The following is a 23,883-nucleotide window of genomic DNA, read 5'->3' on the forward strand; positions in this document are numbered from 1 at the left end:
AAACAAACAAACAAACAAACAAAAAAACGTTACAATGAAGGCTATAGTTTAGATTCATCCCCCCCACCCAAGGCCAACCACACATAACCACACAAGTTTGTCATCTTGATTCCCCTGAAATGCTAGCTCTAATCATAAATGAAACACGAAAATGTAAGTTTTACATCCTCGTCAGCATGATTCAGTGAAATTAAACCAATCGGCTGTAGACAAATGAGCTTAAACGGGTCTATTTGCCTTAAAAAGAAGTTAATGTAAAACAGCCAATCACAAAAAAGCTCAAAATACTTCCTCCTTTATGCCTTATAAACTTGCCCTAACCGCTGTAAGAGAACTCCTTACCACTTGATTTGACATCTCCTGAATCAAGACGTGTACTTGCTGTATGACAAAGAATTTTTAATTTTTTTCTAACTGTATCTGATTTTATATATGTATGTATGTGTGTGTGTGTGTGTATATATACATATATATTTGTTTTGTTTTGTTTTGTTTTAGACAGTCTCGCCCTATCATTGAGCTGGAGTGCAGTGGCATGATCTCGGCTCACTGCAACCTCTGCCTCCTGGGTTCAAGTGATTCTCAAGCCTCAGCCTCCCGAGTATCTGGGATTACAGGCGCCCGCTACCATGCCGGGCTAATTTTTGTATTTTTGGTAGAGATGGGGGTTCACTATGTTTGCCAGGCTGGTCTCAAACTCCTGACCTCAGGTGATCCACCCGCCTCAGCCTCCCAGAGAGCTGGGATTACAGGCGTGAGCCACCGCGCCAGGCCTGATTATATTTTTGACACTAAAAGTATCGTATGCAGGAAGACAGCTGGCACACACGGAAACTTCATGCAAATAGAATAAAGTATGCTCTCTAAAAGACAAATTAGAAGAAGGTGCCCTATCCTCCAACTTGGAGAACACAGCCTAGGCCGGACTTCAGCCCCATTCTCATGCCCTCAGCCAGGCACACTTGTTCAGGGCACAACCTGCACAATCGTACACAGTGGCCCTGACTATGTCTGTATGCAACTACAAAAACAATAGGCCGGACGCGGTGGTTCACGCCTGTAATCCCAGCACTTTGGGAAGCCAAGGTGGGCAGATCACAAGATCAGGAGTCCCAGAACAGCCTGGCCAATATGGTGAAACCCCGTCTCTACTAAAAGTACAAAAATTAGCCGGGCATGGTGGCGGGCACTTGAAGTCCCAGCTACTCGGGAGGCTGAAGCAGGAGAATTGCTTGAACCCGGGAGGCAGAGGTTGCAGTGAGCCGAGATCGCACCACTGCACTCCAGCCTAGGCGACAGAGCAAGATTCAGTCTCAAAAAAAAAGTGAAGAGAAAAGAGGATCCGGTATCCAAATGTGTTTTATATAAAATGAATCGTTTTCAGTGCACTGAGGAAGTTTTCTATTTAAAGAAATCCTGCTGTGAACTCTTTTGTGAAGAATGCTTTCCTAATGGAATTAGTCACCACTGAGTCATTTCTGCAAACTTCAGGTTTGCGGTTTTGCCTAAGCAAGATCTGGCCGGAGAAGTGAGATAAATTATAGATGTCGCTAATAAATTACAGATTACTCAAAGGCAAAAGAGGAAAGAAAAAAAAATTGACACGTGTATATGAACCGAATTGACTCAGAGGTCTCCACCGGCCCTTAATCATGGCCGAGATCCTCCTGCTTCTGCCTGTCCTTCGGTAGACACACGCTACAAGTCAGCTTCTGTCCATCGAGGAAGGGAACGAACTAACAACAAAGAACAATTAAGAGAAGGTTGGCCCCGTGAAAACAAGGGGCCATTGAAGAGCGAGTAAAGGCTTGGCCACGTTCTGGCCCCGCCCCACTCCGGTCGCCCTGACAACAGCGCCGGCGTCTGGGCTGAGCTTCGGGCTCACAGCTAGCCTCCCACAGGCCACCGCGCGCGCTCATTTGCGCATGCGCCTCGGAGCTGGCTTCAACCAGCGAAGGCTGAACCCGCTTCCAGGGTCCTCGCCGAGCTGGGAGTTAGGATCCGAGGGGGCCAAGAGGGATAAGAAAACTTCTCTGGGTGCCCACTTGGTACTGAGCGCCCTTGGGAGGGCTCTGGAGACGATCATCGCCTTCCAGGGTAGCTCCCTCCCTCAAAGGTTTGAGATCATGGTCCAGTTCTCGGGTCTCCCAGCCTCAGTTTCCCCATTTGTAGGAAAGGGGTTCACAGCCTCTATCTCAGAGGAGGCTTTGAGGATTCAGAGAACTCAGAAGAGGGTAGGCTTTGTGGTGAGCGCTGGGTAGGACTTCGGGGTGGGAGTGGTGGGCTGAAGAGTCCCCGACAACAGCCCGACGAAGTATTATTATTGTTCTTATTTTACAGGGAAGGAAACTGAGGTCCAGAAAAGTTATGACTCGCCCCAAGGGGATTGCCTGGCAGGACGTGAAGGGGAAGAGGCCCACCCTGGAGTAACCCTCACTGGAGAATCCAGAGGTGGGATGAGCCTTGTACCTATCTCAGCAGAGGGAGTAAGATAATATTTAAATATTAAGGGTGGGGAGAAGGAATGAAGGCAAGAAATAAAATGCCCAAAATGCCCCAAACGCCATCCGGACCATAAAAGTGATGGCGATAGTGTTGGACTTAGGAGCTCAAAGATGCTAACCTTGACAGGCCTGGTGGCCCAAGTCTGTAGACTCAGCTACTTGGAAGGCTGAGGCAGGAGGATCGCTTTAGCCCAGGAGTGCCAATCCCTCCTGGGCAACATAGTGAGATCCTTGTCTCCTTAAAAAAAAAAAAAAAAAGTGCACACTTTCTTTTTTTTTTTTTTTTTTTTTTTTTTTTTGCGACAGAGTCTCACTCTGTTGCCCAGGCTGGAGTACAGTGGCACGATCTCGGCTCACTGCAACCTCTGCTTTCCCGGTCCAAGCAGCTCTCCTGCCTTAGCCTCCCAGTAGCTGGGACTACAGGCATGCACCACCACACTCAGCTAATTTCTGTATTTTTAGTAGAGACCGGGTTTCACCGTGTTGGCCAGACTGGTCTCAAACTCCTGACCTCAAGTGATCCACCTGCCTCTTCCTCCCGAAGTGCTGGGATTACACGCATGAGCAACTGCACCCGGCATAAAAAATGCATACCTTTTGAAATTTTTTTTTTTTTTGAGATGGGGTCTTGCTCTGTCACCCAGGCTGGAGTGCAGTGGCGCGATCTCGGCTCACTGCAAGCTCTGCCTCCCGGGTTCACGCCATTCTCCTGCCTCAGCCTTCCGAGTAGCTGGGACTACAGGTGCCCGCCACCTCACCCGGCTAATTTTTTCTATATTTAGTAGAGACGGGGTTTCATGGTGTTAGCCAGGATAGTCTCGATCTCCTGACCTCGTGATCCGCCTGTCTCAGCCTCCCAAAGTGCTGGGATTACAGGCATGAGCCACCACACCCGGCCTTGCTGGAAAATTCTTTTTTTTTTTTTTTTTTTTTTTTTTTTTTGAGACGGAGTCCCGCTCTGTGGCCCAGGCTGGAGTGCAGTGGCACGATCTCGGCTCACTGCAAGCTCCGCCTCCCGGGTTCATGCCATTCTCCTGCCTCAGCCTCCCGAGTAGCTGGGACTACAGGCGCCTGCCACCACGCCCGGCTAATTTTTTGTATTTTTAGTAGAGACGGGGTTTCACCGTGTTAGCCAGGATGGTCTCGATCTCCTGACCTCGTGATCCGCCCGTCTCGGCCGCCCAAAGTGCTGGGATTACAGGCGTGAGCCACCGCCCTGGCATCTCCATTTTAGTCAAACGGCCCACCAACTTCCTGTTCAAACTGAGCTATTTTGATTTCTGAGTTTGTTAACCTTGGCACTACTGGCATTCGGGGCCGGATCATTCTTTGTAGTGCAAAGGCTGTCCTGTGCACTGTGAGAAGTTGAGCAGCATATCCAGCCTCTGCTCATTAGACGCCATGGCCAGGCACGGTGGCTGACGCCTGTAATCCCAGCACTTTGGGAAGCCGAGGTGGGCAGATCACCTGAGGTCAGGAGTTCAAGACCAGCCTGACCAACATGGAGAAACCCTGTCTCTACTAAAAATACAAAATTAGCTGGGCGTGGTGGCACATGCCTCTAATCCCAGCTACTTGGGAGGCTGAAGCAGGAGAATCGCATGAACCCAGAAGGTGGAGGTTGTAGTGAGCCGAGATCATGCCATTGCACTCCAACCTGGGCAACAAGAGTGAAACTCCATCTCAAAAAAACAAAAAACGAACATTAGACGCCATGAACACTCCCTCCCAACCCAATTTGTCACAACCAAAAATGTCTCCAGACATTGCCCCTGAAGGGGTGAAGATGGCTCCTGTTGAGAAACACTGGCCATGAGCCAAGAATTAAAAGAGAGAAATCTGTTAGTTTTCACTAAATAGATTTGAATTCTATATTTTATTTTATTGTTTTTGTTTCATTTTATTTTGAGAGGCAGGATCTCACTCTGTTCCCCAGGCTGGAGTACAGTGGTGCAGTCATGACTCACTGTAGCCTCCAACTCCTGAGCTCAAGGGATCCTCCCACTTCAGCCTCCCTAGTAGCTGGGACTATAGGCATGCACCACCCTGCTTGGCTAATTTTTGTATCTTTTGTAGAGACAGGGTCTCACTATGTTGCCCAGGCTAGTCTCAAACTCTTGGCCTCAAGAGACCCTCTCACCTCAGTTTCCCAAATTGTTGAGATTACAGGCGTGAGCCAGCACGCCTGGTCTTGAATTCTTTAACTATTGTCCTCTACCAGAAAGTATACACTATATTAATTCTCTCACTGTAGAGATTCTTTTTTTTTTTTTGAGATGGAGTCTCATTCTGTCACCCAGACTGGAGTGCAATGGCACGATCTTCACTCACTGCAACCTCTGCTACCGGGTTCAAGTGATTCTCCTGCCTCACCCTCCCAAGTAGCTGGGATTACAGGGACGCACCACCACGTCTGGCTATTTTTATATTTTTAGTAGAGACAGAGTTTTACCATGTTGGCCAGGCTGGTCTTGAACTCCTGGCCTCAAGTGATCCGCCCGCCTCGGCCTCCCGAAGTGCTGGGATTACAGGCGTGAGCCACCGCGCCTGGCCCTTTTTTTGTTTGTTTTAAGACAGGTTCTCACTCTACCACCCAGCCTGGAGTGCAGTGCTGCAAACATAGCTCACTGCAGCCTCAACCTCCTGGGCTCAAAGGGTCCTCTCACCTCAGCCTCCCAGGTAGCTAGGATTACAGGTGTGCTCCACCATGCACAGCTAATTGGTTTTTGGTTTTAGTTTTGGTTCTGTTTTGTAGAAGTGAGGCCTCGCTTTGTTGCCCAGGCTGGTCTCAAACTCCCTGGGGCTCAAGTGATCCTCCCACCTCAGCCTCCCAAAGTGCTAGGATGGGCACAAGCTTCTGCACCTGGCCAAGATTCTTAAAATAGCCAGATTTTCTGGAAACTGGTTGACCCAGTTGGATTATATGAAACACAATGGATGATTGTAATCAACAGTTCAACTGAGTGGAACTGGCCCTGGCCAAGGATCAGGAGACCTCAGCAGGGCACAGTGGCTCATGCCTGTAATCGCAGCACTTTGGGAAGCCTAGGCATGTGGATCACCTGAGGTCAGGAGTTCAAGACCAGCCTGGCCAACATGGTGAAACCCGATCTCTACTAAAAATACAAAAAATTAGTCGGGCGTGGTGGTGGGCACCTGTAGTCTCAGCTGCTCCCAGCTGAGGCAGGAGAATCGCTTGAACCTGGGAGGCAGAGGTTGCAGTGAGCCGAGATTGCGCCACCGCACTCCAGCCTGGAAGACAGAGCGAGACTCTGTCTCAAGAAATCAGGAGACTTGAGTCTGTTCCCAGTTCTACCATTACAAGCTCTGTGACATTATCACTTAACTTTTCCCTGGACTTGTTTTCCCCTCTGTCAAATGAGGATGTTGAGGTGATTTCTAAGGACTTACAAACACCCAGATTCTGACAGGATGCTCCCTCCCCGTCCCCCACCAGAAGTTATTGAAGCCGCCCAGCCACCCCAGTGTCTGTGGGTTTTTTTTTTCTCCAGCCCCCAGCCCAGTCCCCTAAACACATCTTTTGGAGTCAGCTCTTCCAAGCTGTTGTTACCACTCAGACAAACTCATTATTATTCCTTGTGCTAAAGAGTAAATTATGGTGGTGGTTAACACAGCAGTGGCAGGGGCTCCTTTGTGGGAAATTATGGTGTTTAAGCACAAGACACCCTGGGGTTTGCCTGAGGAAAAATAAAATTTAAAACTGGCCTCTTGCAGCCGGGCGCGGTGGCTCACGCCTGTAATCCCAGCACTTTGGGAAGCCAAGGCGGGCGGATCACAAGGTCAGGAGATCGAGACCATCCTGGCTAACACGGTGAAACCCCATCTCTACTAAAAATACAGAAAATTAGCTGGGCGTGGTGGGGGGTGCCTGTAGTCCCAGCTACTCGGGAGGCTGAGGCAGGAGAATGGCATGAACCTGGGAGGCAGAGCTTGCAGTGAGCTGAGATCGCGCCACTACAGTCCAGCCTGGGTGACAGAGGGAGACTCCATCTCAAAAAAAAAAAATGGCCTCTTGCTCCATGATGTGGTGTGTATTTTAGGAGTATCCCAAGTCTGGAATATAGGAATATCCAAGTAAATTATAGGATATACCAATATCATTAGTTCTTCTGACCTGGCTAATATGTATACAAAGAGCCATAGCTCCTCCCTTTAATTAATTCTCTAGAGCATCCACCTGCTTTTCTTTCTTTCTTTCTTTTTTTTTTGTGACGGAGTTTGACTCTGTCGCTCAGGCTGGAGTGCAGTGGCACAATCTCGGCTCACTGCAGCCTCCATCTCCTGGGTTCAAGTGATTCTCCTGCCTCAACCTCCCAAGTAGCTGGGATTACAGGCACCTGCCACCAAGCCCGGCTAATTTTTGTATTTTTTAGTAGAGACAGTTTTTCTCCATGTTGGCCAGGCTGGTCTTGAACTCTGGACCTCAAATGATCCACCTGCCTCGGCCTCCCAAAGTGCTGGGATTATAGGCATAAGCCACCGTGCCCAGCCTAATTTTATTTCGTACTTACCCAAATACTCTAAGTACTTACCCAAATACTCCCTCATTCATTTATTGATTCATTCATTCAGTGTATTTACTGAGTGCTACTACGTAGCTCTAAATGTTGGGGATGCAGTGATAAACAAAATAGGCAGTCTTTGCCCTTTTGTTTTCCATTTTTTTAAGAGACAGGGTCTCGGCCAGGTGCGGTAGCTCACGCCTGTAGTCCCAGCACTTCGGGAAGCCGAGGCAGGTGGATCACCTGAGGTCAGGAGTTCGAGACCAGCCTGGCCAACATGGCGAAATCCCGTGTCTACTAAAAATACAAAAATTATCCAGGTGGTGGGAAGCTGTGATCCTAGCTACTCGGGAGGCTGAGGCAGGAGAATGGCTTGAACCCAGGAGGCGGAGGTTGCAGTGAGCTGAGATCGTGCCACTGTGCTCCAGCCTGAGCAACACAGCAAGACTCATTCTCAAAAAAAAAAAAAAAAAAAAAAGAGGGTCTCGCTCTGTCACCCATGCTGAAGTGCAGTGGCACAGTCATAGCTCACTGCAGCCTCAAACTCCAGGGCTCAATTGATCTTCCTGCCTCAATCTCCATGCTATCTGTGACTATAAGCACATGACAACACCCAGCCTAGTTTTTAAACTTTTTTTGTAGAGCATCTCACTATGTTTCACAGGCTGGTCTTGAACCCCTGGGCTCAAGGGATCCTCCCACTGCAGCCTCCCAAAAATGCTGGGATTACAGGCATGATCCACTGTGCCTGGCCACTTCTTTGCTCTCTTCAGCTTTTGTTCTAGTGTCTTCAGTTTGGATGATACTGGTCAGACCATTTTCTAGGAGCAGGATCCCAATTCTTCAAGTTCCTGCTCTTCCTGGGTAGTTCATAGAATCTTCTGGCCCTTTGTCCTAATCCAACAACTGCAGAGTACATAGAAAAGCAGGTAGGGCTGGGCGCGGTGGCTCACACCTGTAATCCCAGCACCTTGGGAGGCCGAGGCAGGTGGATCACGAGGTCAGGAGTTCAAGACCAGCCTGACCAACATGGCAAAATCCCGTCTCTACTAAAAATACAAAAATTAGATGGGCGTGGTGGCACACACCTGTAATCCCAGCTACTCAGGAGGCTGAGGCAGGAGAATCGCTTGAACCTGGGAGGTGGAGGTTGCAGTGAGTCGAGATCACGCCACTGCACTCCTGCCTGGGTGACAGAGCAAGACTCCGTCTCAAAAAAAAAAAAAGCAGGTGGATGCTGGCGGGACACGGTGGCTTACACCTGTAATCCCAGCACTTTGAGAGGCTGAGGCAGGCAGATCACCTGAGGTCAGGAGTTTGAGACCAGCCTGGCCAACATGGGGAAACCCCGTCTCTACTAAAAATACAAAAATTAGCCAGGCATGGCGGCGAGCGCCTGTAATCCCAGCTACTCAGGAGGCTGAGGCAGGGGAATCGCTGGAACCTGGGAGGTGGAGGTTGCAGTGAGCTGAGATCATGCCACTGCACTCCAGCCTGAGCGACAGAGCAAGACTCCATCTCAAAAAATAAATAAATAAATTTAAGTTAGCCAGATGTAGCTGGTTAGTCTCCTATTGGACAGTTCTAGACTATACTCCATGCCCTTGGGAAATAATATAAATGAGACAGTTTTCCAAAGGTAAATAAGCTTCAGGAATGCCAACAAAGTGCTGCTAGCTCTTTGTATGGATGAATCTATCAGAATGATCACTCTTCTGGCCTTCCCTGCTTCGAAACAGGCCATCTGCCCCTTGGTGTTGAGTATCCCAGTAGCCATTGGGTTCTAGACCAAGCTGGACACAGTGATTCTTGTGACTCAAATGTTTCTCCTCAACTGAAAAAGCTCAGGGTGTCTTTTGGACTGTCCCTCAAAACCTAGCTTTCCACTAATTAGTGAAGCATGACTTTTCCATGCCATGTCTGTTCTGGGAAGTTTCCTCTTCATCGTGGCCTTGGGCCCCAGGGAAATTTCAGTGGATGAGCAGAAGAAGTGGAAAAGGGGATGAAAAGTCAGGTGGAATGACATCATCCATCATTATGGCATCATCACAGCTCTTACATCATTGTCATCATAGATTGTCACTGTTATGGATTGATTTTCTTCTGATTCTTGGTATCCATTTCTTCACATGTGTTTAAAACTCTTTTGACTGACTGCTCACCTAACAGAAGTTTCTTGTGTTGAGTTCCTTTGCCAGATAAAAACAAAATAAGGCTGGGTACGGTGGCTCACACCTGTAATCCTAGCACTTTAGAAGGCCAAGGCGGGCGGATCACTTGAGATCAGGAGTTCAAAACCAGCCTGGCCAACATGGTGAAACCCCATCTCTATTAAAAATACAAAAAAGCCGGGCGTGGTGGCTCACGCCTGTAATCCCAGCACTTTGGGAGGCCAAGGCGGGCAGATCACGAGGTCAGGAGATCGAGACTATCCTGGCTAACACGGTGAAACCCCGTCTCTACTAAAAATACAAAAATTAGCCGGGCATGGTGGTGGGCGCCTATAGTCCCAGCTACTCAGGAGGCTGAGGCAGGAGAATGGTGTGAACCCAGGAGGCGGAGCTTGCAGTGAGCCGAGATCGAGCCATTACTGCACTCCAGCCTGGATGACAGAGCGAGACTCCGTCTCAAAAAAAAAAAAAAAAAAAAAATTAGCTGTGCATGGTGGTGGGCACCTGTAATCCCAGCTACTTGGGAGGCTGAGACAGGAGAATTGGTTGAACCCGGGAGACAGAGGTGGCAGTGAGCCGAGATTGCACCACTGCACTCCAGCCTGGGCGACAGAGCAAGACTCCGTCTCTAAATAAATAAATAAACAAACAAACAAATGGATTTATGGTTATTTATATAAATCAGTTGCACTCAAATACATATAGCTCTCCATTGTCTTTAACTTTTTTAAGAGACAGGGTCTCTCTGTCACCCATACTGAAGTACCATGGTGCGATCACAGCTCACTGCAGCCTCAAACACCTGGGCTCAAGCAATCCTCCTGCCTCAGCCTCCCGAGTAGCTGGGACTACAGGTACATGCCACCACACCCAGCTGACATATTTTTATTTTAACTTTTTTATAGAGACAGGGTCTCCTTGTGTTGCCTAAGCTCATTGTCTTACTAGTGCATTCTTTAATATGTTTTGATATTTGACCTCTAAGAGAGCTGTATACATTCACATTAGCTGGAAACTCTAATTCTTTATTCCTTCAACTCTACTCTATGGATTTGGAAGCTCTCGCTATGGCAAACACTCCCTCGGTTTGTTAAAATGTATGGTTGTGGTTGGAACCCACCTCCCTGATACTGGCACCACTGGCCTTATTCCTGCGTTTGTGGGCCACAGAGATCCAACCCCTCTTCCCACATACCAGGCCTCCAGCTCCTTCTCCTCTCTAGGAACCCAAAGTTTGAGTCTAGTCCTGGCTTCTTTATCCTTCCAGTCACCAATTAGAGCTCAGAAAGCAGGTCAAATAAGTTAGATTTTTTTTTTTAAGTTCTGGGATACATGTGCAGAACGTGCAGGTTTGTTACATAGCTATATATGTGCTGTGGTGGTTTGCTGCACCTGTCAATCCATCATCTAGGTTATAAGCCCCACATGCATTACGTATTTGTCCTAATGCTCTTCCTCCCCTTGGCCCCCATTCCCTGACAGGCCCCAGTGTGTGATGTTCCCCTCCCTGTGTCCACGCGTTCTCATTGTTCAACTCCCACTTATGAGTGAGAACATGCGGTGTTTGGTTTCTGTATGTTTACTGCATTACTATTTACAATAGCAAATACTTGCAACCAACCCAAATGCCCACCAATGCTATCACTGGATTAAGAAAATGTGGCACATATATACCATGGACTACCATGCAGCCATAAAAAATTGAGTTCATGTCCTTTGCAGGGACATGCATGAAACTGGAAGCCATCACTCTCAGCAAACTAACATAAGTTAGAAATTTTAATTTATTTTTGTTTGAGACAGAATCTTGCTCTGTCACCCAGGCCGAGTACAGTGATGAGATCATGGCTCACTGCAGCCTCCACCTTCTAAGCTCAAGCAATCTTTCCACCTCAGCCTCTTGAGTTGCTTGGACTACAGGCACGTGCCACTATGCCTGGCTAATTTTTTATTTTTTGTAGAGACAGGGGTCTCACCATGTTGCCGAGGCTGGTCTTGACCTCCTGGCCTCAAGTGATCCTCCCGCTTTTGCCTCTCAAAGCACTGGGGTTACAGGCATGAACCACCATGCCCAGCCAGTTAGACGTTTTTTGTTTGTTTGTTGGTTTGTTTTTTATGTGATGGAGTCTCGCTCTGTCACCCAGGCTAGAGTGTAGTGGCGCAATCTTGGCTCACTGCAACCTCTGCCTCCGGGTTCAAGCAATTCTCCTGCCTCAGCCTCCCGAATAGCTGGGATTACATGCATGCGCCACCACGCCCGGCTAATCTTTGTATTTTTAGTGGAGATGGGGTTTCACCATATTGGTCAGGCTGGTCTTGAACTCCTGACCTTGCGATCTGCCTCCCTTGGGCTCCCAAAGTGCTGGGATTATAGGCGTGAGCCACCGTGCCCGGCCTTAGACATTTTTATATTTGGTTTGTGGCTGTGATCAAAGCCATTTGGGATGTCTGCCCAGCCCTACCCTCTTCATATGAGCACATCCAACCCTCAATTGCAGCCCTGTGCATAGGGTTCAGCTAAGCCACACCCAGATTCCTGACCCAAAGAAACAGTGAGATAATAAATGTTTTAGGCCTCTATACTTTGGGGTAATTTGTTACGCAACCAGAGATAAGTAATATATTGTCAAAACCAGGTAGGCTTTAATTAGTCTTTCCAGATGTCTGTTTCTTTCTTTGTGCTGGCTGGAGGCCTTTGGCTTTTATAGATTTCTTTTTTTTTTTTTTTTTTTTTTTGAGACAGAGTTTCGCTCTTGTTGCCCAAGCTGCAGTGCAATGGCGTGATCTCAGCTCACTGCAACCTCTGCCTCCTGGGTTCAAGTGATTCTCCTGCCTCAGCCTCCTGAGTAGCTGGGATTACAGGTGCACGCCACCATGCCTGGCTAATTTTTGTATTTTTAGTAGAGATGGGGTTTCACCGTGTTGGTCAGGCTGATCTCAAACCCCTGACCTCATGATCGGCCCACCTCAGCCTCCCGAAGTGCTGGGATTACAGGTGTGAGCCACCATGCCTGGCCAGAAATTTTTTTTTAAGAGATGGGGTCTTTCTTTGATGCCCAGGCTGGAGTGGTGGGAGGATGACTTGAGCACAGGAGCCCAAGAGTAACCTGGGCAATGCAGGAAGACCTCGTTTCTACAAATTAAAAAAAAAAAAATTAGCTAGGCATGGTGCCTGTGGTCCCAACTACTCAAAAAGCTGAGGTGTGAGGATGGCTTGAACCTGGGAGTTCAAGGCTGCAGTGATTGCACTACTGCACTTCAGCCTGGGTGACAGTGGAGACCCTGTCTCAAAAAAAAACAAAACAAAACAAAAAAAAAGAAGCTATTGGAGGGCCTTATAAGCTGCCTCAGAACCAAGAACTTCCTAACTTTCTCTTGTTTCTCCCCATCTCCCAAGCACAGGGAGGGGCTCTCTTTGGAAGTTCCCTTATTTGACTGATGAAAACTTCTTCCAAAAGAAATGCAGTTGTCTTAAGATGACTCCTCCCTAAGAATCTCATCAAATATCCAGGAAATATTAACCATTGGCAAAGAGAAAAGACTAAAAATTGGCATCATGTCCAAACAGACTTCATCTACTCTTCTGTGGGCAGCTTGGAGAGATTACATGGGAGACTTTATCTACATAATAAGACAGCCTTTGTTCACAGTGAAGTTCTGCCCCTCACCTTTCTGTCGCCTCCCCAAGAGCTCAGAGGAACTTTGTCCCAGGCCACTGTCTGTTCACTGGGCTTCATCAGTTCCCCTGAACATCATTCATTTCCCCTCAAAATTGCCTACATTCCCCATTTCTCTCTCCCCTAGGAAGACAGTATTTAACTCACAACCATCTGGTCCTTCTTTGAGTCTCACTTTTTTTTTTTTTTTTTTTTTTTTTGAGATGGAGTCTCACTGTCGCCAGCGCTGGAGTGCAGTGGTGCAATCTCGGCTCACTGCAACCTCCGCCTCCCGGGTTCAAGCGATTCTCCTGCCTCAGCCTCCCAAGTAGCTGGGATTACGAGTCTCACATTTTATATGGCTCCCATGCTTACGCATAAATGTCTGTGCCCTTTCTTTTGTTAATTTGTCTATTGTCAGCTCATTTCAGTGAAACTTCAGAAGGTGAAAGGGAAGTTTTCCCTTTGCCCTATGCCTTCCTTTCCCTGTATCAATTCCTTTGGCCCCACCAGAACTGGCCTGCATTTGGTATCTTTATAGAACAGCCTCTTTGTATCCCAGGCTGATGTTCAGGCTCCATCACTTGCCCTGTGCATTAAGTAGTAACAGTGAGACTCTACAAGCCAAGGCTTCTCATTCTCCCCTCTCTAGGAAGTACTGCTCCCAAGATGACATTCTGTGCCTTTTCAGTCACTAACTCTTGGTTCAGGTACAAGACAAGGGCTCAAGCAAAATCCAGATGGACTGAGTGAGATTATTGGGGTGAAATGCAGTTCCCTCTCATTCCTGGGGATCCATGAGCAGGCCTCCCTACAGCACACCCCCCTACAGCACACCCCCCACTTGACTCATTCTGCCTCATCCAGGTCAGAGGTCCCTTCTTACAGGAGTTCTTACAGAAACCAACTGAGGTCTGCTCACCCAGCACAGTAAAACCAGATACCCACACTAAGGTCTTTGCAGTGATAGAAAGAAAGGTGCTTATTGCAGGGCACCATGCAAGGAGAATCAGGGCAGCTCATGCTTAAGACCTGAAATCACCAGTGGCTTGCAGGTGGGGGTTTTTTAAGGCAGGTGTAAATTTCAGTAAACCAGAAGCTACAAGCAAAATCATAAATCAATGCATGGAGATTACACATTGGTTTCCACTTAAAAAGGCAGGATATCTTAAAGTGGGGGCTTACAGGTCGTAGATAGATTTAAACATCTAGGCAGGGCACGGTGGCTCACGCCTGTAATCCTAATACTTTGGGAGGCCAAGATGGGAGGATTACCTGAGGTCAGGAGTTCGAGACCAGCCTGGCCAACATGACAAAGCCCTGTCTCTACTAAAAATACAAACATTAGCCGGATGTGGTGGCACATGCCTGTGATCCTTGCTACTCGGGAGGCTGAGGCAGGAGAATCGCTTGAACCTGGGAAGTTGAGGTTGCAGTGAGCCGAGATCATGCCACTGTACTCCAGCCTGGGCGACAGCAAGACTCAGTCTCAGGAAAAAAAAGAAAAAGAAAAAAATAGAAAGGCTGGGCGCGGTGGCTCACGCCTGTAATCCCAACACTTTGGGAGGCCAAGATGGGAGGATCACCTGAGGTCAGGAGTTCAAGACCAGCCTGGCCAACATGACGAAGCCCTGTCTCTACTAAAAATACAAAAATTAGCTGGATGTGGTGGCACATGCCTGTGATCCTCGCTACTCGGGAGGCTGAGGCAGGAGAATCGCTTGAACCTGGGAGGTTGAGGTTGCAGTGAGCCGAGACCACGCCACTGCACTCCAGCCTGGGTGACAGCAAGACTCAGTCTCAGGAAAAAAAAGAAAAATAAAAAAATAGAAAGGCTGGGCGCAGTGGCTCATGCCTGTAATCCCAACACTTTGGGAGGCCGAGGCGGGTGGATCACGAAGTCAGGAGTTCAAGCCAGCCTGGCCAGCATAGTGAAACCTCGTCTCTACTATAGATACAAAAATTAGCTGGGCATGGTGGCAGGTGCCTGTAATCCCAGCTACTTGAGAAGCTGAGGCAGGAGAATCACTTGAACCCGAGAGGTGAAGGTTGCAGTGAGCCAACATCACGCCACAGGACTCCAGCTTGGGCAACAGAGACTTAGTCTCAAAAAAAAAAGAAAAGAAAAGAAAAAGATTTAAACATCTTCTGATTTGCAATGGATTAAGGAAGAGAAGCTTTGTTTAAAAATTTCGAGTCAGTAGAAACATGTCAACTGGTTAGGGGAAGTAACTTTCTCCAAGCCCCTCAGGAGGAAACTTGGAACAAAAGGGACATAAAGTTTAGTCCTCACTTCCCCCTTATCTGGGGTTTCCAAGACTCTGAAAGACAATTCAGGGACATATGTTAAGATGTTATCTTTAATTTCTATAGGGAAACCAAACATCTCTGGGACTCTAACTTCCTTAGCTTTTGTTTTGGATCATTATGACTTTTTTGTTTAACAAGTTACTTATTTACTTCTCAAGGCTAGCTAGGGGCCTGGAATTTCCCTTGAAGGAACTCAGAAATTTCCTTTGTTTCCATGCTTGGGGTCCCGTAAAAAAGGGGATCCCTGCTCTGTCTCAGGGTCTTACTGACCCTCACTCCAGCCCATTCTCAAACACCCTGCCCTCTTTAAAGATTTCTCTGGGGTTAGGCCGGGCGCAGTGGCTCACGCCTGTAATCCCAGCACTTTGGGAGGCCGAGACGGGCGGATCACGAGGTCAGGAGATGGAGACCATCTTGGCTAACATGGTGAAACCCCGTTTCTACTAAAAATACAAAAAAAATTAGCCAGGTGTGGTGGCGGGCGCCTGTAGTCCCAGTTACTCGGGAGGCTGAGGCAGGAGAATGGCGTGAACCCGGGAGGCGGAGCTTGCAGTGAGCCGAGATCGCGCCACTGCACTCCAGCCCAGGCAACAGAGCGAGACTCCGTCTCAAAAAAAAAAAAAGATTTCTCTGGGGTCTCATGGTCTTTTAAGTCAAATGCATACAACCCAAAACAGTATAGCTCAGAGGACAAGGGAACAAGGCAGTTGTAGGTCAGCTCCTCCACCCCTCACTAACTGTGCAACTTAACCTCTCTGGGCCTGTCTCACCATCTGTAAAACAGAAATGATGAAAAGTATCTACCTTCTAGGGGCATTCTATGAGATTATGCATGTGTGAGTGAGCACCAAGCATTGCTCAGTGGTGCCTAGTGGGTAGTGAGCACTCAGTATGCAGCACCATGACTACGTAAGAATTCGTTAGTAGAGCCCGGCTTTAGAACAGAGATGGAACCTGGCACCAAATAATAAAGCATGGGGAGGCTGGGCGCAGTGGCTCATGCCTGTAATCCCAGCACTCTGGGAGGCCGAGGTGGGTGGATCACCTGAGGTCAGGAATTCAAGACCAGCCTGGCCAACGTGGAGAAACCCTGTCTCTACTAAAAATACTAGCTGGGTGTGGTGGCGCATGCCTGTAATCCCAGGGCTGAGGCAGGAGAATCGCTTGAACCGGGAAGGAAGGTGGAGGTTGCGGTGAGCCAAGATCGTGCCTTTGCACTCCAGCCTGAGCAACAAGAGCAAAACTCCATATATATATATATATATATATATATATATATATATATATATATATATATAAAATCAGGAGGAATAGTAGTAATATTGTCATCACTTCTCACCCTGTCTTTGATAAATTGCCAGTTGAAGTGTCTGCTTCATCACTGAGAAAAGGGTGTGTTCTTTCCTCTCTGAATCCCCAGGACCTGACATATAGCAGGTGTCCAATGAACAGCTCAGCTGTTGAATGAACAAATAGATCCTGTTAGGCCCTACAAGGCATAAAAGTAAATTCAGTCTGGGCACAGTGGCTCATGCCTGTAATCCCAGCACTTTGGGAGGCCAAGGCAGGCAGATCATCTGAGGTCAGGAGTTCGAGACCAGCCTGGCCAACATGGTGAAACCCCATCTCTACTAAAAATACAAATATTAGCCAGGCATGGTGGCGGGCACCTGTAGTCCCAGCTACTTGGGAGGCTGAAGCAGGAGACTCACTTGAACCTGGGAGGCAGAGGGTGTAGTGAGCCGAGGCCACACCACTGCACTCCAGCCTGAGTGACAGTGAGACTCTGACTCAAAAAAAAAAAAAAAGTAAATTCAGAAGCCATTCACCTGTGCAGAAGCAGGGCCAGGCTAATCTGAAGGCTCTAAGAGAAGTATCCACCCACTTCTTCTGTAAAAGCCCAGATGGTAAATATTTTAGACTCTTTGGGCTCTCTCTTCCTCTGTGGCAACCACTGAATTCAACCCTGTTGCAGACATAGACAATAGATAAATGAATGGGCCCGGCTGTTGTAGGTAGGTGAAAAATGGCTTCCCTTCACCTTTATAGGTTCTTTGGCTGGGCTACGAATTAAATTGACATGTAAACAGACAGGGCAAAAGCCATATTTAATTATGTACCTATGCAGGGGAGTCCCACAAAATACAAGACTCCAAAAAGGATCAGAGAGGCTGGGCCCAGTGGCTCATGCCTGTAATCCAGGCACTTTGGAAGGCCAAGGCAGGCAGATCACCTGAGGTTGGGACTTCCAGACCAGTCTGGCCAACATGGTGAAACCCCATCTCTACTAAAAATACAAAAAATAGTCGGGCGTGGTGGAAGGTGCCTGTAATCCCAGCTACTCGGGAGGCTGAGGCAAGAGAATCACTTGAACCTGGGAAGTGGAGAGCGCAGTGCGCTGAGATCACACCATTGAACTCCAGCCTGGACCACAGAGCAAGACTCTCTCTCAAAAAAAAAGTATCAAAGAAAAGAATAGGGGTTTGGGGCTTCTGGGAGGGTGGTGGTAACACAAGTTATGGGAGGGTAAGGGGAGAAATTGTATGATGAAGAAAGTCTGTCTTGTTAAGCAAATAAAAAAGTTGCAGGTAATAAAAGTTGTCTCAGAGCAGCCCTCAGAAGGATACATGATTGGGAATGGTTTCACTCTTCCCTAGTTAATGAGATTGTAGGAAAGCATTCCTCTTTCTGTCTTTAGGCAGATAAGAGAAATTCAGAGAAAACCTCTCCTTCCCTGCATTTGCTGTTCCCCCAAGTGCCCTTATTTTGAAGCAATCAGCAGATCAAAGCGCATATCCCTGTGTTCCAATGAAATTTTATTTATGTACGCTGAAATTTGAATTTTTTATTTTCATAAGTCGTAAAATAGTTTTTCCCCCACCTAACTATTTAAAAATGCAAAAACAGAGCAGTGGTTCACGCCTGTAATCCCAGCACTTTGGGAGGCAGGAGGATTGCTTGGGCCCAGGAGTTCGAGACTAGCCGGGGCAACATAGTAAGACCTTGCCTGTGCAAATAATTTTTCTTGAGACGGAGTCTTGCTGTTGTTGCCCAGGCTGGAGTGCAGTGGCGCGATCTCGGCTCTTTGCAACCTCTGCCTCCCGGGTTCAAGTAATTCTTTTGCTTCAGCCTCCCAAGTAGCTAGGATTACAGGGGCCCGCCACCACACCCTCGCTGACCGGCTGCAGCGCGCAGGACACCACGCCTGAGAGGGCGGTGATAGGAGGCGGGCCTCGGATTGGGCCTCACGTAGTGGGCTGGACAGAGGATGGAGCCTCTTGGCGTAAGCGCGGTTGGGCGGGGCATTCCTGGATTGGCCCACTCCGGCGTCGCAGAACGCTTGGCGTATCGTCATTCAGCCAATCAGCGTGGAGCTGTTGCCTCGCCCCGCCTCACGCCGGCGTCCTGGGGGCGCGGAGAGGGCGCCCAGGTTCACCGCGCTCTCAGCGCGCACTTCCGGGCACGGTCAGGGCGTGACGTCGGGAGGAGGGCAGGTAAGTGCCGGCGGGCGGAGGAGCGGGGAGGAGCGGGGAGGAGCGGGGAGGGCCGGGGGTCCGGCAGCCGCCTCACCCTGGCCTCGGAGCTGTCTGGCGCGCCCTTCCGCGTCGGGGGACGCGGAGCTGAGGACCCGATTTAGATGCCCGGAGCCGGCCCAGGTCCCAGCCAGGACCAAAGTCCCTGAGGCCCCAGCTGAGACCTCTGACCCAAGTGCCCGGGACCCGGTCCCATCCTAGCCCGGATCCATATTATGCCTGAAGGGTCCTGGGTTTTTGCATCGGGAAAATGGGACCAATAAGTCCCTATCTCACCAGATTTTATAAAAATGATTCTTGTAAAACCGTGAGCAGCAGAAATGACTAAACTGCCAAACGTTTAACTCGGCGTCAGGCGCTGCCCCGAATGCCTTAACCAGCCATTTTTACACATAAGGAAAATGAGGCTTAGAGAGAGAAAACAATTTGCCCCAAGTCAAGCAGATAGGAAGCAGCAGGGTGGAGGTCCGAGCCCAAGCTGTAAGCCCAGGACAAACAGGGTCGGTAATTACTTTTGCACCAAGGACCGGAGATATCTACACGCCCACCCGATAGCCCCGTCTGCCATTTACTGGGGTAACAAAACCATCTTAAGACACACACACACCCTCGAGCTCCTGTAAACGGAGTATTTGCTCTTTGCAGGCTCTTCCCGTGGGTTAGTTGATTCACAGCATCCCCAGAAAGTCAGTCTTGTCGTCGTCATTCGCCCTTTACCGGTGACGAAATACAAGCCCAGGGAAGCGCAGTCACTGACCAAGGTCACCCAGCTGATGAGGAGTGGAGCTGGGATTCAAGCCCAGGGAGCCGTGTCCCCTAACGCCTCAAGGGGCACTTAGCTATTTTGTTGGCAAAAGTATTTTTAGGTTGGAACGGACCTTGGAATAATCCAATCTAAGGGACACACTTTATAGTTGGAGGATACAAGACTAAGGTGAGGGTAGAACAGTTTATATCCGGGACTTTGCACCACTGCCTCACCACCTCACTACACCACTCCCACTCCATCAGAAGCTCTTCCATCAGCTTCTTTCTTTCTTTCTTTTTGTTGGAGACAGAATCTCACTCTTGTCACCTTGGATGGAGTGCAGTGGCGTGATCTCGGTTCACTGCAACCTCCGCCTCCCAGATTCAAGCGATTCTCCTGCCTCAGCCTCTCCAGTAGCTGGGATTACAGGCATACGCCACCAGGCCTGGCCAATTTTTGTATTTTTAGTAGAGACAGGGTTTCACCATGTTAGCCAGGCCGGTCTTGAACTCCTGACCTCAAGTGATCCACCTGCCTCAGCCTCCCAAAGTGCTGGGATTACAGGCGTGAGCCACCGAGTCCGGCCCCCAAGAATGGTTTTAAATTTTCTAGTGGTTGGGGAAAAATCAAAAGAATAATACTTTGTGACATGACGATTATGTGAAATTCAAATTTCTGTGTCCATCAATAAAATTTATATTGGCACGCAGCTACGCCCGTTCATTTATATATTGTTTGGGGCTGATTTCTAGCTATGAAAGCAGAGTTGAGTTGTTGGGGCAGAGATAATCTGGCCTAAAAAGCTAGAAATACTTATTTTCTGGCCCTTGACAGAGAAACTTTGCCAATCTCTGTTCTAGAATACCCTTCACTGCCTCACAGAGTCTCTCTTTAGTGTAAACTAGAACTTCTTTCTTTTTTTCTTTTTTTTTGAGACGGAGTCTCGCTCTATCGCCCAGGCTGGAGTGTGGTGGCACAATCTTTGCTCACTGCAAGCTCCGCCTCCCGGGTTCACACCATTCTCCTGCCTCAGCCTCCCAAGTAGCTGGGACTACAGGCACCCGCCACCACGCCCAGCTAATTTTTTGTATTTTTTAGTAGAGACGGGGTTTCACTGTGTTTGCCAGGATGGTCTCGATCTCCTGACCTCATGATCCACCCGCCTCGGCCTCCCAAAGTGCTGGGATTACAGGCATGAAGAACTTCCTTCTATATGACCTAAAAGCCTCCCTTCCAAACATGGGAGGGGTTCTCACCACCCCTAGTTTGAGGAGCCCCTGCATTTCCCACCTGTGTCACCTGCACTGACTGTGACCCTTATGGAGCCTCATTCAGTTATCTCAGTTGTTTACCCAGTTGACATTTATCTGGGCCTGGCACTGTCCTAGGTGTTGGGGATATGGCACAGTGTGACCTGCCGAGGGAGACATAAACCGACACAGGGTGATGTGATCAGAATTCCAGGAAATAAGTGACTATGGATTGGATGGTCAGATGAGGTCGTTGGTTTTTTTTGTTTGTTTGTTTGAGATGGAGTCTCACTTTGTAGCCTAGGCTGGGGTGCAGTGGCGCCATCTTGGCTTACTGCAACCTCTGCCTCCCGGTTCGAGCCATTCTCCTGCCTCAGTTTCCCGAGTAGCTGGGATTACAGGCATGCACCATCACACTCGGCTAATTTTTGTATTTTTAGTAGAGATGGGGTTTCACCATGTTGGCCAGGCTGGTCTTGAACTCCTGACCTCAGGGGATCCACCTGCTTCAGCCTTCCAAACTGCTGGGATTACAGGTGTGAGCCACCGCACTTGGCCGGATGAGGTCTTTGATGGATATGATCTGTAGGTCAAGACCTGTGACAAGGGGCTGGGTGCAGTGGCTTGCGCCTGTGATCCCAGCACTTTGGGAGGCCCTAGGTGTGTGGATCACCTCAGGCCAGGAGTTCCAGACTGGCCTGGTCAACACAGTGAAACCCTGTCTCTACTAAAAATACAAAAAAATTAGCCAGGCTTGGTGGCGGGTACCTGTAATCCCAGCTACTCAGGAGACTGAGGCATGACATCACTTAAACCCAGGAGGCAGAGATAGTGAGCCAAGATCATGCCACCCCACTCCAGCCTGGGCGATAGAGTGAGACTCCGTCTCAAAAAAAAAAAAAAAAAAAAAAGCCTGTAACAAAGAGCTTGCAAACCTGAGGAACAGCAGGTGCAGGCCAGCTGCACTTGGCCTTTGAAGACAGCCAGGAAGCCAGTGTGGCTGGAACAGAGTGAGCAAGAGATAGAGGGGTAAGAGTTAGGCTTGGAGAGGCAGGCAGGGGCCCCACAGGCCGTGGGAAAGGGTTTGACTTGATTCTAAAAACAATATGAATCATGGGAGGGGTTTAAGCAGGAGAGTGACACGTTTGTTCATATTTTAAAAGATCCCAACTGGGCATGGTGGCTCACACCTGTAATGCCAGCACTTTGGGAGGTTGAGGCGGGTGGATCATGAGGTAAAGAGATCAAGACCATCTTGGGCAACATGGTGAAACCCTGTCTCTATTAAAAATACAAAATTAGCTGGGTGTGGTGGCGCACGCTTGTAGTCCCAGCTACTTGGGAGGCTGAGGCAGGAGAATCACTTGAACCCAGGAGGTGGAGGTTGCAGTGAGCAGAGATCGCGCCACTGCACTCCAGCCTGGTGACAGAGCGAGACTCCATCTCAAAAAACAAAAAGATCCCCTGGGCAGCTGTGGGGTGAGCAAGTGTCAAGGGCAGAGTCGGGAGAGAGAAGACCGTGCTGGCCCACGTGAGTGATGATGGGTGCTGGACCCGGTGGGGGCCACAGAGGGATGAAAGTGTCAGATGTGATGCGTATATTGGCTGTAGAGTGGACGGGACTCTCTCTTTCTAAACAGACACGCCGCTTTTTGGATGCCTCCTATGCCTGGCGGGAGTCTTGTCTGAGCTGGCACCACCACACGGCCCACGACATCTTCGCAGGGAAGCCTGTGGACCCTCTGCCAGGCTCCGCAAGAGGTCAGGACAGGGCAGTGTGTTCACAAGGCCAGTTTCTAATCGTCCGCCCTGAGGGTGAGGACCAGTAGGCAGCTCCCAAGATGGTGAGTAGACAGCCTCGTGTGCCCTGGGTTTCTCTCCCAGTCTTTGTAGGACCCTGGAAGCAGCCCCTCCTCCCCTCCCAGAGCTCTAAGATGATGATTTCAATCTCCGTGTCATCATCTTTTGGTGCAGTGGGTCTGAAATGTGGCTTTGCGCTAACATCACCCACGGGCGCTTTTTAAATGTTTTTTTGTTTCATTTTCTTTTGTTTTTGAGACCGTCTCACTTTGTTGCCTAGGCTGGAGTGCAGTGGCACGCTCTCGGCTCACTGCAACCTCCGCCTTCTGGGTTCAAGCAAGCATGTCCCACTAATTTTTGTATTTTTAGTAGAGACGGGGTTTTGCCATGTTGGTCAGGCTGGTCTGAAACTCCTGACCTCAAGTGATCCACTACACTCAACCTAAATTTCCCCTTCCCCCTTTCCCCTCCCCCTTCCCTACCCCTTCCTTTCTCTTTCTTTCTTTCATTTTTTTTTAACAAGGTGAAATTCATATAACATAAAATTAACCATTGCAAGGCCAGGCACAGTGGCTCACGCCTGTAATACCAGCAGTTTGGGAGGCCAAGGCAGGCGAATCATTTAAGATTAGGAGTTTGAGACCAGCCTGGCCAACATGGCGAAACCCTGTCTCTACTAAAAATACAAAAATTAGGCTGGGCGCGGTGGCTCACACCTGTAATCCCAGCACTTTGCGAGGTCGAGCTGGGTGGATCACCTGAGGTCAGGAGTTTGAGACCACCCTGGCCAACATGGTAAAACCCCGTCTCTACTAAAAATACAAAAATTAGCCAGGCGTGTTGGCGGGAGCCTGTAGTCCCAGCCACTCTGGAGGTTGAGGCAGGAGAATCGCTTGAACCCGGGAGGTGGAGGTTGCAGTGAGCTGAGAACATGCCACCGCACTCCAGCCTGGGCAACGAAAGCGAAACTCCATCTCAAAAAAAAAAAATACAAAAATTAGTTGGGTGTGGTAGCACATTCCTGTAGTCCCTGCTACTCAGGAGGCTAAGGCATGAGGATCGCTTGAACTCAGGAGGCAGAGGTTGCAGTGAGCCAAGACTGCACCACTGCACCCAAGCCTGCGTGACAGAGCAAGACTCTGTCTCAAAAAAAAAAAAAAAAAGAAGAAAACAAGAGCAACTCTTCAGCCAGGCTCAGTGTTCTTTCTTGAGAGCTGTGTTCAACGGTACTACATGTGTGTCTGCCCAGTGGCAATGTTAAATACTTCTTACCGTCAATCACAGTCCCCAAAAGAGTGTGAAAGCCACCATAGGAGCATCTGAACCTCATGGAATTTTCCAAAGCAATGACAATGGGTTTTTTGCCCAAGTAGCCCTTCCCCAATCAG

At 48.9% G+C, this 23,883-nt stretch overlaps 1 protein-coding gene across 6 annotated transcripts in view; it reads left to right on the plus strand.

Annotated features, from left to right (window-relative positions):
* The first annotated feature begins 1,846 nt into the window (after positions 1 to 1,846).
* The window catches only part of YJU2B (YJU2 splicing factor homolog B), a 32,183-nt gene continuing 10,146 nt past the window's right edge, over positions 1,847 to 23,883 (plus strand). Inside the window, exons 1-3 of one of the 6 annotated variants that reach the window (XM_009434841.4) lie at positions 1,847 to 2,246; positions 2,341 to 2,451; positions 22,336 to 22,539. In XM_009434841.4, coding sequence (XP_009433116.1) covers positions 22,537 to 22,539 — 3 coding nt within the window. In that variant the 5' untranslated portion in view covers positions 1,847 to 2,246; positions 2,341 to 2,451; positions 22,336 to 22,536. Of the gene's footprint in view, positions 2,247 to 2,340; positions 2,452 to 18,511; positions 18,659 to 18,687; positions 19,632 to 22,335; positions 22,540 to 23,883 lie in introns of those variants that run through there. The other 5 variants (XM_009434843.4, XM_009434844.4, XM_009434840.4 and 2 more) reach the window with 5 other exon arrangements.

The sequence above is a fragment of the Pan troglodytes genome, chromosome 20, assembly GCF_028858775.2.
Source record: "Pan troglodytes isolate AG18354 chromosome 20, NHGRI_mPanTro3-v2.0_pri, whole genome shotgun sequence".
NCBI lineage: Eukaryota > Metazoa > Chordata > Mammalia > Primates > Hominidae > Pan > Pan troglodytes.